Source organism: Patagioenas fasciata, chromosome 1, assembly GCF_037038585.1.
Source record: "Patagioenas fasciata isolate bPatFas1 chromosome 1, bPatFas1.hap1, whole genome shotgun sequence".
NCBI classification, from domain to species: Eukaryota; Metazoa; Chordata; class Aves; order Columbiformes; family Columbidae; genus Patagioenas; species Patagioenas fasciata.
The window spans coordinates 28,742,741-28,762,007 of NC_092520.1; the positions used below are offsets into that span (position 1 = coordinate 28,742,741).

General features: G+C 36.8%; 1 protein-coding gene across 1 annotated transcript in view; it reads left to right on the plus strand.

Annotated features, from left to right (window-relative positions):
* FREM2 (FRAS1 related extracellular matrix 2) overlaps positions 1 to 19,267 on the plus strand; it is a 134,005-nt gene that overhangs the window by 10,514 nt on the left and 104,224 nt on the right. Inside the window, exon 2 of the mRNA XM_065829327.2 lies at positions 581 to 670. Within this exon, the coding sequence (XP_065685399.2) occupies positions 581 to 670 (90 nt within the window). The remainder of the gene's footprint in view (positions 1 to 580; positions 671 to 19,267) is intronic.

Sequence of the window (19,267 nt, forward strand, 5' to 3'; positions counted from 1 at the left end):
AAGATACTGAGATCTCTCTACTGCAGAAGGTGTAGACATATCCTAACCTAGAAGCAGACCACATGCCAGAAGTAGCCTGTTTGTAAAGGTGGGGTGGAGGGGCCATGTGGACTAATTTGTCTTGCATCTGGAATGGAGGGTAGAATTTAACCTAAAAAATGTCCTGGATTTTACACCCATGTCAGCCACAAATTATCTGTGACCTCTACAAGTACATTTCAGGATGAAGAATGATAGAATCAATATTTTAGTGTAGATATACCTCTCTTTAAGAAAATGCACCACTAAAAAATATGAAATAGTTCAGACTTTTGAACCCATATTTTTACTTTTCCTTTCAGTTCTCTTTGTAAATACATTTTGAAAGAATGAGGGCACTGGGGAGGAGGAAGGGAGAGAGAGCGAATGGTAACTGTAAAACTTCAACACTGTTAATACTGAAATTCCTGAGCTCTGCTGGAGAACCTTGACCTTTCTCTGTTGAAGATAAACTATTTGTTACATGTCAAGTTTTGCTATAAAAACAATTTCCTACCTTCAGCATTTAAAACAAATGTATTTTTTTCCTGACTCTTTCCAGCTGATATTGATGATATGAAGATATGCTATGTTTTACGAGGGGGTGACAATGCCACCAGTGACATTTTTCATTTCATGGTTGAAGACAGTGGTGAGTACTCATAAAATCTGTGCTTTTGTTGTTCTTGAAAGGGAAAGAGTTTAAGTATACTTTGGGAGTTTAAGAACATTGAATTAAATTAAGGGAAGACCATGCTACCTCCTGGAATATTTTTTTTGTTTTGACTTCCCCAAATTGTAGACTATTTCTGGTGATTATGAAGAGATGTTGATAAAATGGTAATTGCATCTAAAGAAAAAACACCCAACCTGCTCTAGCAAGAAAGTGAAATTTTTCTAATTCTACTCAGATACCTGTTCTTTCTGTAGTTTCATATTTGTATTCCCTGTCCAGGCTCTTTACACACAAATTCTCATAAGACTTTTATTTTGAGAAACTTCCTGCATTTTGCTTTATAGTTACGGATACCTCCTCCCTTGAAGGCTCCATCTATAACACTGTTAATATGGATGCCTTGTCTCTGATGTGCATGTTGCACAGAGTTCTAATTCAGATTCTACCCGCTTAACAGAATCCTCTATGGCTTGTCAAAGATCTTTGTCAGGTGACTAGTGTGAATTCTCCTGACTAATATTATTTTGTAGGATTATAGAGGATGCAAAAGGAAAGAATAAAAACAAAATGGGAATACATGCATGTTTGAGGAAAAAAAAAGAAATGTTTGTTTTTTCTTTGTTTTTAAAGAACAAACAGTTTAAGGGATAAACAAAACACATTAACAGGCTTTTTCATTCCATGCAAAGTCTGTACTTAATGTGGATATTCTTACATGTAGATACTCCTGTGTGTGGTAACAGGTGGCTAGACCATGTTACCTTAATACTTTTTTATTGTGTGATATATAGCTCTCTGAGTAATTGGCTATTAATGTTATTGATTTAATAATATGCTACTTAGAAAAAAATGCTTCAAATTAGCTAATTTTCAGCTCGTATGTACTCAGCTTGAGTTACTGATTCACAAGAAGCACAGCCAATTAATGGTATCAAGATCAGTGACCAGGGGTTTGTCCTGTCTGTCACAGATTGAACAGTTTTGTCACTATCTACCATTGCTGGGAATGGGATATTAAAGCACGTTCTCCTGTTCATTTTGCTGGACAAGCACAGAAGAGACAGTACCTCTAGAGACTTTTGAAAATGTCTTTGCAAATCTTTGCTACATCTGAGAACGAGTAGTGAGATAAGCGTTTGTAACCCTTGATTTATTTTCCTTAGATGTTTTCTTTTAACTGAGATCTAGGTTAGAGAAATTTAAAGCTAAGTAAAGATAATGGAGCATGGGATGCTGTCTGTTCTTAGTAATACATGATAGGTGTCACCACATGAGGACATTTTTCGTGATTTTCAAGCTGTTCTTCTAGTAGGTGAAAAAATACTCAGTCTGGAGATGTTTCAAGGTTTCATGTGGTGTTCTTAAAACTGAGATGTTCCTTGAGAACCCAACATTTGTAAGACTTCTCTCCATGCTATTTGAACACTTGTTAGTGGCAAATGTGTAGTTAAAGCAAATTGTACTTAATATATTCCAAGTCTATACCAAGAATTCTTCTTTCATTGGAAAACTGACCTGCCACATCTGCTTCTACTTGGCAGAGTTATCAATTGTAACAGCATGCTATTTTTCATAATACAAAGAATCCTCATGAAAACAAGGTGCTTGCTGATTTTTTAGAACCTTTGGAACTTGTGACAATGTTATCTTCTTGCAGGTGACTTAGCTAGATGGTAAGATGGCCTTTGCTTTCCTGAGGCTATTTGTTGACACAGTGAAAAATGAGCTGTGTTGCATTTCGTAGTATTTATGATTTTCTGGTGATTGAAGATGGTAAAATGAAATTTAAAAGTGATGAAGTTGTGATCAAAACATTTTGTCTGAAATAACTCAAATTTATTAGCAGTGTCTTTAGAATTTGTAAAAAGGGTGAAAACCCCATCAATTTAATCTAGCTATTTTTCTACCCTCTTCAGAAAGACATCAAAGACAGTATTTTGCAGCTCAGGTACCTTTTGGCAGAATTTCAGTGGTACAATACTATTGTTTTAGTGGCTTCGAGTTTAAGCCAGATCATTCTAAGAGACTACAGACAAGATCTGAGTGAAAGATGCAGCAAAGACTACTAACATCCACAGTAGAATAGCACACTTCAGACCTCTGTCTCCTATATCCGGAATTTTGCAGTAGTAACAAGTTTGTGATGGCCACCACACAGCGCCTAATGCTGTAAATTAAATAAGTGAGACTTCAGTTAAACTGAATTTTGCTGTAGTCCATAAGTGATCCAGTTGAAATCAAGAGTGGGTTCAAAGTAAGATTCAGTTACTGAATACTTGTTCATATTATTCATCTAATGTTATTTCAAATAAGTGAAAAAAAAACCATAAGGCACATCTTGCGACCCAAGTATTTAGTATATTCCAGTATTCTCATGCCTCAGCAAGGGGAACCTACAACACCAGTCTCTGCTCTCTTCCAATAACATGAATTAGAAAGTTGATTTTACACCATACGTCTAGTCTTGCTTGTAAAATACCTACGTGTCTTGGAATATTTGTTCACGGTCTATAAACAGCACATAGGAGAAGAGCGTGACTTTCTCCAGCTCTGTATTTTGATGGTTGATCTGCCCCGCTCATTATACCATGACATACATAAAAAATATAGTTCTTTTGTCAGCCTCTTAAATGATGATCGTCTGATGGGGACCTGAGTCTTATCTCAGGCAATCGCCTGGAGGCCAAATACAAGGAGTCGTCAAACTCCTCCAGTGTGAATTTCATTGTGGATCTGGAATTTTTCTTATCCTCTTAGATGTAGCTAGCATTTGTGGTAAGCAAATTAGGACAACAGCAGACTAGGTGGGTAAGGGAGGGAAAAAGTGCCAAGTCAGCGCTCTGCCAGCTCCTGGCCCCTTGCCTGCCCTGTTTCTCAAAGCAGGAGTGAGGTGAGTGCCATGCTGCGTACCGCATCGTGAGCTAGGGTCTGAGAGCGTGAAATATGGTACTGGGGCCAACTTGTTTAGTTACTGTCCACAGGAGAAACCTGCAGTCTACATAAATGCAGAATAGGTCAGAGATTGTGGCTGTCTCGAGATAGCATTCTGAGTACAACTAAAGAGAACAGAAGTGGGCTCAATATGAAGAGAAAGGTAGGCCATGTAAGAATAAAATGAAAGAAAGCCCTTAGGACTGTAATTCACAACAGAGACCGTAGGGCCTGCTGTAATCAAATCAAAATTAGAGGTTTCATCAGAAGGAACTGTTTGAAGTTTTAACCTCTCAAAGAGTCTCATTGTCAGCATCAATTACCCACATATGTATGGCTGTAGTGCTTTTGGGGATTTAAATAGCATGTTTCGTAAGAGTCATTAAAAAGGGAAATAAATTAAATACAATTCAGTTATTTATCAGCACTAATATTTTTTAAAGGCAGAAAAGGTTTTAGTTCTTCATGTTTAGGGATTTAGCCTCAAGATGATCTGCTATAAGGTGGGTGAGCCCCTGCATTTCTCTTCTACTTAGAACAAGAAGACACTGTAGTATAGTGGATGCGGCTGAGTTAGCTTTGTGACATTTTGGAAGAAACTTCTGTCATTCATATTAGTAATTTGCTTCGTGTTTTGTTCTGAATTTTAATCTTAAAATGATTGTGTAGAGACCTGTTGATACTGAAAGTTTTATGAATCTATCTTTTGTTTTTCACCAAGGTTGAGAAATAGTCTCAGTTGAATCTCTTTCCTCAGAAATAGCTTCTGCATTACATTAATAAGGTGGAGGAAAAACTTTTCTTAGCAAATGCAAGCATGTTACAGTGATAAATCCCGATGCTGAATTGTGAAATTCTTAATTCACCAATGCTACTAGAAGGCAGGGAAAGCAGGACTTTTCTTTCCCATGGGAGGTAAAAGGAATGGAAACCCAGACTGATAGTTGAACTCCTGGATGTATTTGTGGTACGAAGATTTGCACACTATTGAGATACTCACTAAGCTGAAGAAAAAGATGCAGCTGAAAATACTTGAACCTTTTAGTTAGGGAAAACCAAACCCACAGAGTAACTTAAATCTGATAAACTTAATGAGAAACTGCAGTGTCTGCAGCAACTTCATATTACTGGAAGCTCAGGGAAACTGGATATATATGACACTGCCAAATACATGCATAAAGTTGGTGCTTCAGCTATGCACAATGGCACTAATCCGTATGGAATGAAAATTGACACAGAAATTAACTCCAGTGTGTTGAGCTCTTGTGCCTGTTTCAGAAAACTGCATGGTACAATTTTGTGCTGTATCCTTTATGAGTTGTCTGAGGCATTTTTCTCCTTACAGGAGAAACTAGCGCTAAGAATGCAGTTAAAATTGAAGCCCAACATTTGTCTTTCCTTTATGCCCTGCTTGTCCATTTTTTCAATATGACTGCAGTAAGTCTTAATAATTGAATGAGAATATGGATCTAAATGCCCACCTATCCAATCTGTAGAAGATATTTTCTAGTGAAATGTGCTGTTTCAAATAGTATGGAAGTGGTTGAACAGATTTTGCTGATTGTGTAGAATCAAACAAGTGTACCCCAAAGCTGGCACTAAACTCAAGTCCCAGCTCATGCCCCGTACATCCAGAAGCAGTATCAGAGTCAAATACCTTCCCTTGCCCAGCAATGGCTGTTGGGACTGGGGTAGCACTACTATGGCAGTGCTCTGAATGAGCACTGAGTTAAAGAGCAGAGCTTCTCTGTAAAGGACTGCTCTTGTCTTCATTTTTGCTTCACATAAGAAAAAATTCTTTATGCTATTTGGGTCTTGTGGATAACTCTGAAATGTTCAAGTTCAGACCATGTAAAGTCAGTGAAAGAATGTTCATCTCTTCTAAATAGCTCCCAAATATTTAAAAATTACCTTGTTCTTTAGCTGGTTATTGCTTGGCTAGTGCCATCCTCCTAGTGGTCTGCTTTGCTTGCTTCTCCTCTTACCCTGTATGTCTTCTGAAGCTTAGGGAGCCATCAACCAGGAAGAAATTCATGTTATGTGCGTCAGTATTTTTTCTTGCAAGAGTCTGGTGTCATACTAGCAATATTTTGCATTACAGTCAGTTCCATTAAATTTTTTTGAGGGGAAAAAAAAAAAATTAGATAATGCTGATTTAGGCCCGGAGCATTCTAAAAAAAAAAGGTTGTGCAAGGAGGAAACCCATTTCCTGTTCAGCCTTCATTCGAGCTATAATGTGGCCTTCCCTTACTTAAGCGGAGTCTTCCAAACTGTTTCTTTAGGACTGCTAAGTGGTATCTTGCAGTACTGTGCCTCAAGGGTACAATGATTTCAAAGGGGAAGTAATGACAGATTCTCATAGCTGTTTTAGGAATGCAAGAGTCACTGGGGGTAGAAAGAAGCAAGGTGTTTTTTTTGTTGTTTTTTTTTATACTCTTTGGGCAGCTTTTCTGACTTAAAGCCAAAAAGCACTGCAAAGCCAAGGCTCACTGAAACTGGCGATTTACATAATTAGCTACATCTCATTTCAACTTTTCATTACAAATCCCTAAATGCCTTAAAACAGCACTGCATTTTCCTGTACTAACATTTGGTTAAATCCTCATTGAAGCAAGAATCTTTCAAAAACAATTCCCTGAAATTCACCTTTAAACCTGCTTTCTGGGAAAACTTCATAAACTTTTCCCAAACATGTTTATGTAAGAAATTATGAAATTATGTTTATTTGAAATTAAATATGAAATGTTTATTTGAAATTAAATTTGAAATAAGAAAATATTATTATTTGTGAAATATAATTATTAAATCATCATCCTTCCTTTTATTAAAGAAAAAATACATTTTTAGGAATTTCACTGTTGTGGTATGCTTTATTCATTTGTGGGAAAATAATATTACATTCCTGAGTATAATAATTAAACTAAAACAGTTGTCAGTGCTGCTTTTGAAAGCCGTAACACTGATCTGTTTTCCTGGGTGAGCTATATACTAGTGTGGGAACACACATTTGAACTCAGTATCTGACAGTTCTTGAAGAAGCAGACTGGTAAAGTATCATTGGGAATTATTTGAAGCACCCTTGCTTGATTTCACATGTGGCATTTCGGTACACTAGTCTTGGGAAGAAACCTCAACTACATTTATCTTTGGCTTAAAAATGAGGCCATTGCATGTTGGCAGCACGTTTGGCATCATTTGTCAGGAACTGTATTGGATTCTGGTCTGTGGCCAGGCTTGTTGCTGCTGTTTTGATATGCTCTAGGTTGATGCCCAAACAATTTTCCACATGTCATGCTTCTTACTGTAAGTATTACCAAGGGATTTAGATAGTAGTTTGACACAACAGTTTATTAAAAAAATCCAATCCAAACCAAAAACCTCAAAATAAACCTTTCTGCAAATAAAAAAATTAGTTCATGGGGGCATTTTTGTGAACATGGATGCAAGATCACTGGAAAATTAATATTTATTAAAGTATAAAGGAGTAGCTATGTGTTTTGTGTAGAGATGATTATATGGGACATATAGAAAGTCTAGTACAGCCCTTACTAATCCAAGTGGAAAGATTTTCATTGTCTTCTGTATCAGTTATGTTGGTTTTTTTGTACTGGTGTTTTAGACTGACTGCTAGAAATGATTGAATTTTCCATTTCATACTTGAACATCACCTTATCCTCCAAATATTTTCATAGGAAAGGAAGTCAGCTTTATGCAGATAAAAATAAATGGGTTTTGGTGAGGAAAAAAGGTAGTTGCTTAGTTCAACAAGAGAGTTTTTGTTTGTTTTTAATGATTTGTGATTGATTGGTGTGATTTGTGGTTTTAGCCAAAAGCAAAGCTTTCCTCTGCTCCCCATACTGGATTATTAATCATTTTTATAAGAAGCAAAGCAGTGTAGTTGAAGAGATGGGTTTAGGTACTCTTCTGGATTAGGAAAGAAGAGGCAATTGTGGTTTGAATTGCCTTTTATACAGAAGTTAGGGTGCTTTGTCCAAACATGGAAGACTCAGATGCAATTCCTTCCTTTTTTCAGAGGCTTTGAAACCATATTTCCCATAATGTGCCCTCACTTATATTCTGACCAGATTTTTATTAATTTGCTGTTTGCTTCCTGTGTATATGAATGCTTAAATACTTTTCTGAACACGACCTGGACTCTGATGTTCCACTCTCCAACTAAGTACTGCTACCAGCGACCCAACAAATTCTCATTTTTTATGTGGTCCTTCCTTGCTTCTTTTTCCCCCCTTTATGTTTCTTATTTTCTGCTAATATTGTCTATGTTCCACAGAATAAAATGGCTTGAACAGACTAATTATGAGCAGTGCATTCCAGAATAACCTTTAAGCTGGTGGTTTAGATCGGGGTTTGAGGTGAGGAGGTTTTGGTTCCAGTTCTCTTTGAAGTCAGGGACAATAGTCTTCCATGTAGAATGAACATTGCAGCTGTTGGCTTGATTGGATAGAGGGGCAATCTCTCTGCAGCATTACTTTTTGATAGATATTTTTCTAGTTTTAGGGTGAGGTCACCTGCTGAATAATCACACTTTTAAAGAACAATGTATTCACAATAAAATTGACCTTGTGGAGCTGAATCCTGCTTGCTTTGCTGAGCTGAATAGTCCCATTGATTTCATTTGACCTGGTCTGGTGAGAGGCAAGGAATATAATGCTCAAGATAGCACTATGAATTCTTAGCAGGCTTTTTACTTAAAAATAATCCACAATTTAGCTTTTATATTCTTATGATACATAATAAGGCCTAGCTAGCAGCAAAAAAAGTATGACAATGGACAGTAAAATTGGGTCAAAATGCAAGATTTAAAGGGATTAAGGAGACACACTAGGCTTAAGTGGAAAAATTGAGAACTCTCAGGAGTAACACTGATTGCCAGTGACATGAGAACCTGCAGAAAGACACTAATTCCTGAAGTGAGCTATAATAAGCCTGTGAAATGATATTGGGTGTTGGTTGCAAATATTTTTGATTCAGACAGACTAAAGAGGTCTAGAGAAGAATGAAAAGAGAGAAGGGACAGTGGCTGCTATTGAGGAACCCTGCTTACAGCTGCTCAGCTGCTTTGATTTCCCAAGCTGTTTTCACTGAGAGATCCTAAATAGCCTTCAGGATGAGTTTATCATTTTTCATTCCACTTGCCAGTTAACAGTATAGAGTCCCTAGAGTTCCCGTAACAGTTCATTTGATCAGTAGACGAAATGTTTCTAGGAAGTTTCTTGATTTCTTTAAAAATTAGATTACTATTTATACAAGAGGGATAACCACGTCTGAAGCAAACTGTGGATATGTGACAGTTTTCCACCAAGAAAAGTTAGTGGGTTGTAACCAGCGAAAATGCACCAAGAATCAAGTTAAATTAAAAATGGAGAAAAAGTAATGAAGACATATGTTGTCATCAAAGTTTTGTAATTTGTGCATCTTAATTCACAGCATTCTTGCTATTGTAAGAAACACTCTTCATATCAGCAAACACATGGTGGATTTCATTACCTGTTCAGGATCTTAAGTAAAAAGCTTATTTGTATTACATTATGTCATTAACTTACATTTGCCAAATTGTTGCTGTGGGCTGATAGACATTGGGCATGGGCTGAAACTGAAACTTTATATAACCATCGAGTGATGGGCAATTAGAAGCCTGTTTGAAGAAAAGGGATTCAGTATCGATCTGTAGCCTTTCTAGTACCAAACAGCTATGAAGAACAGCAGCCCCAGGAAAGAGTTTATATCTGTACTGGTTGAGCATCTCTTCACCAGCACAGGGGAGGTTGTTCAAAGCAATGAATTTTCTTTGGAGTTTTCCTATGGAAGTTAGAATTCTCTCACTCATAAGAAGTGCAGCATACTTGAAGATGTATTTTCTGACCTAATCTGGCAAAGCATAACATGTATAAGATTGTACAGTCTGAAAAGCAAGGCTGCTGGAAAACAGAGTTATAATAATTGGTATATTAATTTATTCTGTTTGCCTTGGTAAGTCTTGCAGTACAAGGACCATTCTTGCCTTATCAACATCTGTATACTTTCTGGGAAAAGGAAGACATCAGTTTTATTCCATAAGCCCAGACTGTGTTTGGATGATGTTCAAATTTTCCCTGAAGTTATATGACCTGTTCTTTATAATTGGCATTGAAGAATTTAAGAAAAGGAAGTTAAGAGCCAGGAGTAATACAGAGTGAAAATCCTGAGTTAGTTTGACCTGTGTTGATTTTTGTTTGGGTTTGGCCTAGATGAGAATTTTGTTAAGTGAGTATATTGTGGTTTGTTTTCCCTGGGGTTTTGTTCAGTTAATCTTTCTTTTACAGATTTAACTAATTAGTTTTTGATTTTAGTAGAAAAAAGAAATTCATTTAGCAGTAGGCCCTTAGGAAGCTCCTTCAAAAGACAGATTTTTTGTTTTTTAATTTCCCTTTTCTGAAGAAGGATTTTGGTTTGTTTAAGTTCAAGTCATTAGTAAAACATTAATTCATTCAGCTTGATACAGCAGTGCCCTGAATGTTTGCCAGGATTCCAATCTCAGTAACTTTTAACTTAAGTACCAGCCTTGCACTTCTGTTGTAGCTCTCTGCTGTATACTGTGTATTTTCTTCAAGTCTGTAGGAATGCTGTTACCACACACCTTGCTGCCTCTTTAAAGCTTTGTAGTTCGGCTGAGATGTAATAATTAGAGAGGGAATTGTAAGGATACCTTCAAAGCCTAATTCAAAGTGTGGTGCCTCCAGTGAGGCTCTTTGTGCCTGGAGGTTTGTGGTGGTTTGATCCTGCATTAGGGAAATTGGTGAGAATATTTTTTTCACTTACTGCTGTGATTTTCAAAAGCAGGTCACAGAAGGCAAGATTCTTGTGACTAACAGCATGCTGTTATTCACTGTCACTAAAACTATTTTACACCTAAAAGTTTTTTATTTTGTGACCCTCGAAGTATTGGATTTCTTATCCCAATGTCTCCTCTTTAGGCAAAGCTTGTGAACTTGAGAGCGAGAAACACTGTAACCAGTTAAAAAAAAAAAACAAACAAAAAACAACCAACCAACACTGGAGTACTCTGTGTGTTATTTTAAGAATTGCCTGGGCTTTGTGCTGAATTCATTCACGGTCTGCACTGCTGAATCTCAGAAGTGCTCTCTAGGCTGGCTCTCATTACAGGAGAGGACTTGTAGTACCTACCGTGTGCTCAAGTAAATCCCGTCTGAGAGAACTGTGCTGAGAACCTGTTGGATAGAGATAGAAGATCCTAAGGAAGAGGAAACTAGTCATTACCTATTGGTTTTTTTCTGGCAGAGGCATGAGTGCGTCACTCATGGCTTCTTCTTCATGGATAGGTGATGCAGTATTGTACATGTAAGATCCAAATGATAGAACTTTTCCAGTGGACGCTTTGAGTGGGATTTTGTCTTGCATTCATCCTAATCAAGTGGAGGTCCTTAAACTGCTGAATTTATAACCATAATAAATTTAGGTTCCCTTCATAACCAGTGAGAAAATGAGGGACACCTTGAGTGTAATTAGACTTAGATGCGGCACAGAAGCAATTGCTCTGAATCATAATTAAATTTTGCCCATATTTCCTTTTCCGTGTGTAGTTGGAATTGCATAAATCATGTGAGGTATTAAACAGGGCACCTTTCAGCACTGGAAGGATTTACAGGTTAGTTGGTGAAGTGGGCATTTTCAAGCTTGTTGACTGAAGTGGGCATTTTCAAGCTTGTTGACTGATTTGGGCATTATGGTAAACATGCAAATGGACGCAAGATTGCCAGTGTCTCGCTTTTACTTAGTAAGTTAATGCTTACTGTATTCATTGCTGATACTTGAAACCTGTGCTCCATTTTCTCCATTGCCTGAGGGAGCTTAAATAGGTATTTCCTACACAACTGCTGTAGCCTTTGGGCTATAGGAAATGTGATGTGAATCCCTCTCATTTTGTGTGGAATGAGTAACTCTTCAGTTTTGAGCATAGGTCAGGTTCTGTACCCCAGCTCATCAAAATCAGACCATTTTGGGCTGCTGCTTAACTCTCATGAATTCTCAGCTCCATCCAGCATGGTGGAAAAGTGTCTTATTTCCTTTATAATCTTATGTGAAAGCCTAGCTCCCTATTTTCCCTGGCCCCTGGGAGTTTCCATTTATACCTGTGACAGGAATTGTCCAGTTAAGTTTTCATCTTTCTTCAGTCTATCTTCATCCAATCATTTTTTTTTTTTCCTTCTTCTGTCCTTTTTCTTCTGCTTGCTGCCACAGCCTGCTAGTACCAAGAACCATTGAGAGCTAATCACATGGTTGGCAGGTGACCAGATCTGCTGATGACAAAGGGATGCCTTTTCCTAGCATGGGCTGGAAAAAGTTGAGGTAGCCTGTGCATCTGCAGGGTCCTGTTGTTTGTACACCAGTGGCAAGCTGAATGAGACAAAGCAAAGCATTGCTTTCGGCACTGTGTTGCTGCAAATGAAAAAGCTCAGGGCAGGAAGAGGGGAAAAAAAAGAACGAGCTATGCTTGACCCTCTTGAATATATTCTGAGGGGACTGAATTTTCATCCTTCAGAGCAGCTGGAATAGACAGTCCTTAGGCATTGAATTGAAGCTATGTGGACTGCAGTAGTTAAAGGGGCCTAAAAATGAGGGATTATAATCTTGGCATTGGAACATATCAACCAGCTATGGAGCCTATAAATTATCATATAGCTCTCATATTTTCCCCGACTTTAAGATGGCCATAAGATCATTTAATAGTATGTCAGACAGGTATTGTAGCAATAGCATAGCGGAGTCCTGTGTGTCATTTTAAGATGCACAATTACTATATGCTTTGTGCTTATTTTCAAATATACTCCTTCAGATCATAGAAGGGGCACAACTGAGCTAGACTCAAATAAGCGGGACAAATTGTACCAGCAGTGGTTCTGCCCTAAATCATATAATGCATAATTCTTGGATTTCAGCTTATGAAGAACAGATAAATGGATCACAACAGGAAAGAAAAAGTTTTAATCATTAATTTATTTAAGGGAAAATAACTATTTTCAGAAAAAATACCTACCTCTAAAATATCTTTTTGTGTGTGTATGTGTTCCCCACTAACCAACCTACATCTCTACATCAAGGTAGTGATCCTGCAGCGATTGCTGTGTGATGAGAAAGGGAAGGGAAATATTTTTTAATGAGATCAGTCTCTTTTTTTTCCTCTTTATTGAGTCTCCTCACTGCATCCCCTGAAACAGCCTAGATTTAACTAATCCCACTTTTTTGTCATCTAAGCGAGCTGTTTCTCAGAAAATGTTCTTTGCTGCTTTTAGAGTGCTTGCAAATTGAAAGAAACCTCAACAGAATGTGCAGTTGAGAAATGCTTTTGCAAATCCAGATGTATCTTCATTTGGCCACACACGTTTTCACTTAATTATCGTTTCATCGATAGGCAATGTATTATTTTGGTAATAAAAATAGTTTCTATGCTGTTTTTTCTTCTGCAGTACTTCTTTGCATGGAATAGATGCACATTGGTGCAAAAATATATTGTAAGACACCTACAGGTTCTTTGGTTAAATCTCATGTTTTCATACCTTTTGAGTACTTTTGAAAAACAGTAATTTTAGTGTAGATTTTCCTTCACAGTATTAATTTTGACTTGTGAGGTTTCTACACGATTCTGTCCATGTAGCTTAGTTCTTCAGATTCATTTACTGAACTGCGTTGCAAATACTTCCAGCTTAAGTCCACTTCTGCTATTTCTTTTTTGTCCTGTTTGATGACGCCAGAATGAGTATAGCTATGGTGAGATTGAATATTAGATATGAAGAGTTAATATAGGCTTTCTTTCACAGCATTTGACAGAGCAACACCTGACAAAGTTACCTTAAACACTTAGCCAACACCGAGTTTCATAAAATGACAGTTTGGACAGCTTGAAATGTTTGTTTGAAAGATCATGGGTCTTGTCAACTTTCACAAAAGCTGGGAAGTATAGTTTTCAGAGAGGCCTTGTTTCACAAAACTTAACAATAATGGTGATTTTGCTGAACAAAGAGTCTAAGCTGCTTCTGGTCTGCTGGCAGTTTTTGATGCTTGATTTTTATATTTCACCCATGGCAGGAAGTGAAATAACAAGGGTCAGTGGTTGAAAGTTGAATGCATAACAATTCAGATTAGAGATGGGAATGTGGTTTTGAAGAGTGAATGCTCTTCACTGGTAGCAGATTTTCAAGGCAAGCGGTGGATTCTCCTCATGTCTTCAAGAACAGATATCTTACTGGGAAAAAACAACCCACCTGTCAAACTACATCCAGCACAAAGTTACTGGATGGATTTTTATGTTCTATCAATACGGAAGATCAAGCTAATCATAATGAATGCTTCTTTTGGCCTTGAAATCTGTGGATCCAGAATTTGCAGAAACTTTTACTGATTTGCATGCAACTAGATTCAGCAGCAAAGGTCATTTGGATCACAGTGAGGAAAAAATGGAAAGAAAATATTTCATTTTCAGAAAATTCTTGTCAGCACCATTCTTCTAAACTTTATATTTAAGAAACAAGCATTACTCATCCTCAACGCCCCCCCTCTGAGATCCTTAAGGAAATTAAGAAGTGCTATTGTGAAACTTATAGAGGTCCTTTAATCACATAGCTGAGAAGTCAAGAATTTAAAGATAAAATGAAAGCTGAATGTTAGAGCCCTCAAAATCTGTGGATTGTGATGTCTTTTCATATAGTCATTAGTAACACTATTTGCTTACTATTTCAACATACAAACGTTTCCTTCTCCCACCCACACACATTCTTGTGAAGTATATCTTGTTAATCTTAATGTTATCTTAACATTTTCCCCTCAGGTAAGTTTTTACAAAAAATTCTAAAAGTAAGCAGCACTATAAAAAAAAACTAAGCAAAGAGAACACCCAAACCTAAATATTTTTACCAGTGTTGCTGAATTTTAAAATAAACTTTTGCATTTAACAATTAAAAAGCTGAATTTTGCTAAATTTTATTTTATTTTTATGTTCAAGTCATATAATGTGCCAGCTTCTCTTAATATTATATATAAATGTAGGTACAATATTTTCTAAATTCCATTGTTTATGTTGTTCTTCTTAGCTAGATCAGGGTTATTCTGACATAATCAAGTGCAATAACTCCATCGTTATGTAAATGAAAGTAGGACAAGGGTAGCCAGCTTTCCCACCCCTGCCCTCCAAAATGATTCCTATAGAGGTTACCCAACATCTGCCCTGCCTGGTTAGTGTGTTGCTTGGAAGAGTTCAACGGATCAGAATGAGATTTCATGTCTGTCACACTGCTGGCTTCTCTATGAATGTGCTGTCCCATGATGCCAGATGTGGTGATATGGATGACTTTCTGCTTTGATTAGATCGCTCAAACACCCACTCGTGTAGCTCGCTGGTGGCCGTGCATAGTTACTTTACTTTCGCTTAACTATGCTGACTTGAACTGATGGTCTGTAAGCTAGATGTTTAATAGTCTACTATGAAAGGACCATATATATATGTATATAAAGGAGTGTATATAGTTCTTAAGCCAGCTAGCCTCCTTGAGTTTATATAGCAAGTACATATTCTAATGGGATATCTTTCTTTCCTGCTTCACTCCTATTTTCTCCCGTATTAGGTGAGGCTGCTTTGGTGAGTAGCATGGTTCACAGTTAAGTCTTGAACTTTGAATTCTTGACATGCCTGAACTGGCTTTCTACCTGAAGAGAAGCAAGTATTTCTCCTTCAGTGCTTAGCTTTGCATAAACAGGTCTTTACCCTGACCTTTGCATATGGATATTGCTATCCAGTCAGTTAGCTGTGCTGGAAGGAGACAGAACATACTGTTTCAAGCAGCAGTCAGTTTTAAAATTTATAAAAAATACACATTTATTCTGCATAAGAAAGACTCCGATTTTGATGAAAGATAATTATTTCTGGGGGGTGGGGGGTGGGGGAAAGATGGTGAAGAGATACTTTCACACTTATACAGAATACTTTTTAGGTCAATGTTTAGCTCTTACCTTTCACAGTATCTGAAACTACAGCTCTCAGGCCAAACCCACCTTTACACTTTAGAACTGATAAGAGATCGTCAAGAAACTGATAAACACAAGCTTAAGGGTTAAGCGTAAAAGGAAATATTTCATGTTGGCTTTCAGGGCAAAGCGGTCCCCATGAATAAATTCAGAATTTATTTTTGTGTGTGTTGTTTTTTCTTTTTAAGTAGCTGTTTCTCTGGCCTTCTTTTAAAATCCTCTAATTACTTATTATGGAATATAGTAGTCCTTGTCTTATTCCTTGTTAAGGTAAAGAAAATAACTTTTTTTCACCTCCGTAAATACATTCCCTCTGAGAATTCCCCTTTGGGCAGTGTTGTTCAGCTCCATTTCAAAATACAAGGCTGTGTGCTAAATGACATTGAATAGAATACACAGGAGGAACTAAGGTTTGATTAATTGTGTGTGCTAACATATTTGTTTTACTTCAAGCCAGCTGCATAGTTTGGAGTAGAAGCAGAAGCCACAGTGTGAATTCTAGCCTATGTTAATCCAAGCACACTCTCTATATGTTCTGGATATACATGCTAATTAAATAATAAGCATTGCTAAAACCCACATTACAATCCCTCAATTGCTAATGTTTGGGTGCTAACTAGATTGCCCTAGCAGGGGTACTCTGTCAGGTACTTGTACTACTATTTTAATTTTGCTTTGCAGACATGTCTTCCTTTTAATAAGATTTGGCCAAGTTTGGAGGGAGTTTGTAGCATACTTCCCTGGACAGGTTTTTATAACTGGAAGGTTTAAAGAAGCAATATATTTTGGTAATCTACTTATTTATTACATCATAACAAAAAATTATTCTTCTTGATGTACAGCCAAATTTTGCACTTTCTAATTCAAATGGAAGATTAAAAGGATGGGAGTAATTTGTTTTAACATAGATGTCCTAAATATATGGTTCCAAATCTAATGGTAATTTTTTGCATCATTTTATAGTTGATGGAGTTGTTCATCTGATTAAGGGTGATTCATCTCAGTCTAAGAGAAGAGCTAATAGATTAGTTGGATTTCTCTCCTCGGGTACTCGTTTCTCCATTTACCATAAGGAGAGTCTGGTACAGCTAGAAAAAATTTAGACATCTAAAGATGAAAAAGTTGAATCGCATTCCTCATCCATTTTTTTTCGTGAGTGAAGGTTGTAAAAAATAACATTTAAAAGCAATTTCTAAAGTATCACCTGAATTTGGATAGAAATATCATCGAAGGATAAGCATTTAATTGTTTTTAACTGTAATATAAATAAAGTTGGAAGCATCTATTTTTAAATATTTTAACTATTTGCTCAAACCAGTGTAACCTCTCTTGCAATGTGATAGAATCCCTTTAATAATTTTCCTTTACCAAATATTTGTATCTGTGCATTTAATTGTTAAGTGTCTGGTTACACTGATATCAGTGTGACCTTATAACTTTCAATAATGTCCTTGCTGGCATAACAGTATTTGTCAACTTGCCTGCTCATACATTAATGATCAATCGCCCAGTGTTCTTGGTCATGGACATTGTGGAAAGCTAACTTTGTAATTCTGCAGTCTGGGCATATAAACGTGTGTGTGTGTGTGTTCTAGTTTGTACCATTTAATTGAACCTCTCAGGAATTAACTCATCATCTTTAACTTGTATTGATTTAGGGTCTAGTTCCAGGCACTTGTATTTATCAAAAATGTGACTAAATGTTTCAGATCCTTTTTCCCCGCCGAAGTTTTTACTGTCGCAACATTGTGTAGTTCTTGAAAGTATGCACGTTTGTAATTAAACAGCTCATTTGAATGTTTTTTTCTCCCACTCAAGTAGACATTCCTGCTGACACAACTACAAGGTTTGCATGCACAGTCCCCTGCTTTAGATGTTTGGGGATGTAAATGCTAACCTTCAGTTTAATTCTCACGTGGAGTGAGGAAATCAGAAATGTTAAAAAACCAAAGATGCAGAAGGCAAAGGTGAAAGGGAAGGACAGTCTGGGTGATCTTGACTGGGACTATGTAAAGGAAATGTCATACTACCAAAAATCAACCAATTACAAGGAAAGTGCTGAAACAAAGACTTCACTGAAGAAGCAAATCCCATGAATTGAACTGCTAAATTAATGCTAAAGTAGAACAGAAGTAAAAATTAACAACAACAACAAAAAAAAAGAAGTGGATGAGCTTCCCCCAAGTGTAGGTACTTTCTTAAATAAGCAGAATACAACCTAGAGTTTGCTGAAAGTCCTTTCATTGCAGGAAAGTGTATTACTGTTCTCCGGAGGCAATAAGCAGTAAAGCTTACTGTAATACATCTTATGGCTGAATCAGTAGTTAAAAATAGAGTATTTAAAAGATTGAATGTTTTCATATTGTGTTAGTACAAATCAGCAGAAATTCCTTAATCCACTAGGATACTCCTAATATTAACAAAAACTGAATTTTTAGACATCCAAATCAGCTATATCAAAATCAGTCTTCATCAAAATCCTTCCCAAATAGTTGCTATGGTAACTAAACAGTCATTGTACATCAGTGAGATCAGATGTTGTGCTTTAGATGTGGGTTAGGCAACAGCAAAGGTTAATAGAGATTAACTTTTAATTAACAATTGTTAACAAATTTTTAGTAATGCAGATGCTGCAGCTTCTTTTATGAGGAATTTGTGGTAATCTGTAAGTGTGGGTGAGCAGCAAGGAGGCATCTTTACAAATTACAAAACCCAGAGTTGTTAAGCCCAGAGGAAAACAGAGAACTTCAGGGGGCCCAAAAAAAAAACCCACAGTGAACCCCCATGATAGCTGGAGTTGTTGAATTCAGCATTTACAGTGTACTGGGTGCCTCCTGCCCATGTTCTTACACCATGTGAGTGTGAGACCTCATTGATCATCATGAGGAGGAGCCTGCAGGCGTTGAAGGCTTCTGTAAAAATTTATAATGTTTCTCTAGCTAAGAAACCTCAGCAGTTCTTTTCACCTTCATAATATTCTTATCATGGTGTGTTCTGCCTTTCAGAGCATATCAGAAGTGTCTGTTTATCAAAGTTTATCAGAGGCCAAGGACTGTACAGTTAGTCTAATGTATCTCCTAGATTAGTCCTACCTAATCTGTTTACACAGTAACTTCAGTGCATTTGTTTACACTTTAAACATGTGTTATTTATAAAACCAAAACTCAAGTTCTGTATTTCACCTTTCCTGGTGCTTGGAGATAGGCAGGGTTCCGTTTATTTCTCTGTAAAGTTAATTACTGCAACATATGCAGTAGACACAGAGAACAGTTTTAATGAGTTGATGGAATGAATAGAAGTAAGATTGTGTTATCTTTTACTTCACTGTAAACCGAGCAAAACACTTTCATTTGCAGTGGCTATTCCTTTTATCCAAATAGTTGAGAAGAGTAGGGAGATAATTTTTGGTGGGGTGAAATACCAAGAAGTTGTGATTCAGATAAAATAAAATGCTTAGAGATGCAAGTAAAATTTGTATCTATTATATATAATCCTTTAATACACTCAGTGATTAGAGAAAAGAGGGAGTTGAGCACTAAAGATTACAAAATTGAAACCAAAATATTGCCAAGACTTCTTTATAAATATTTTGTTACATTTTTCTAA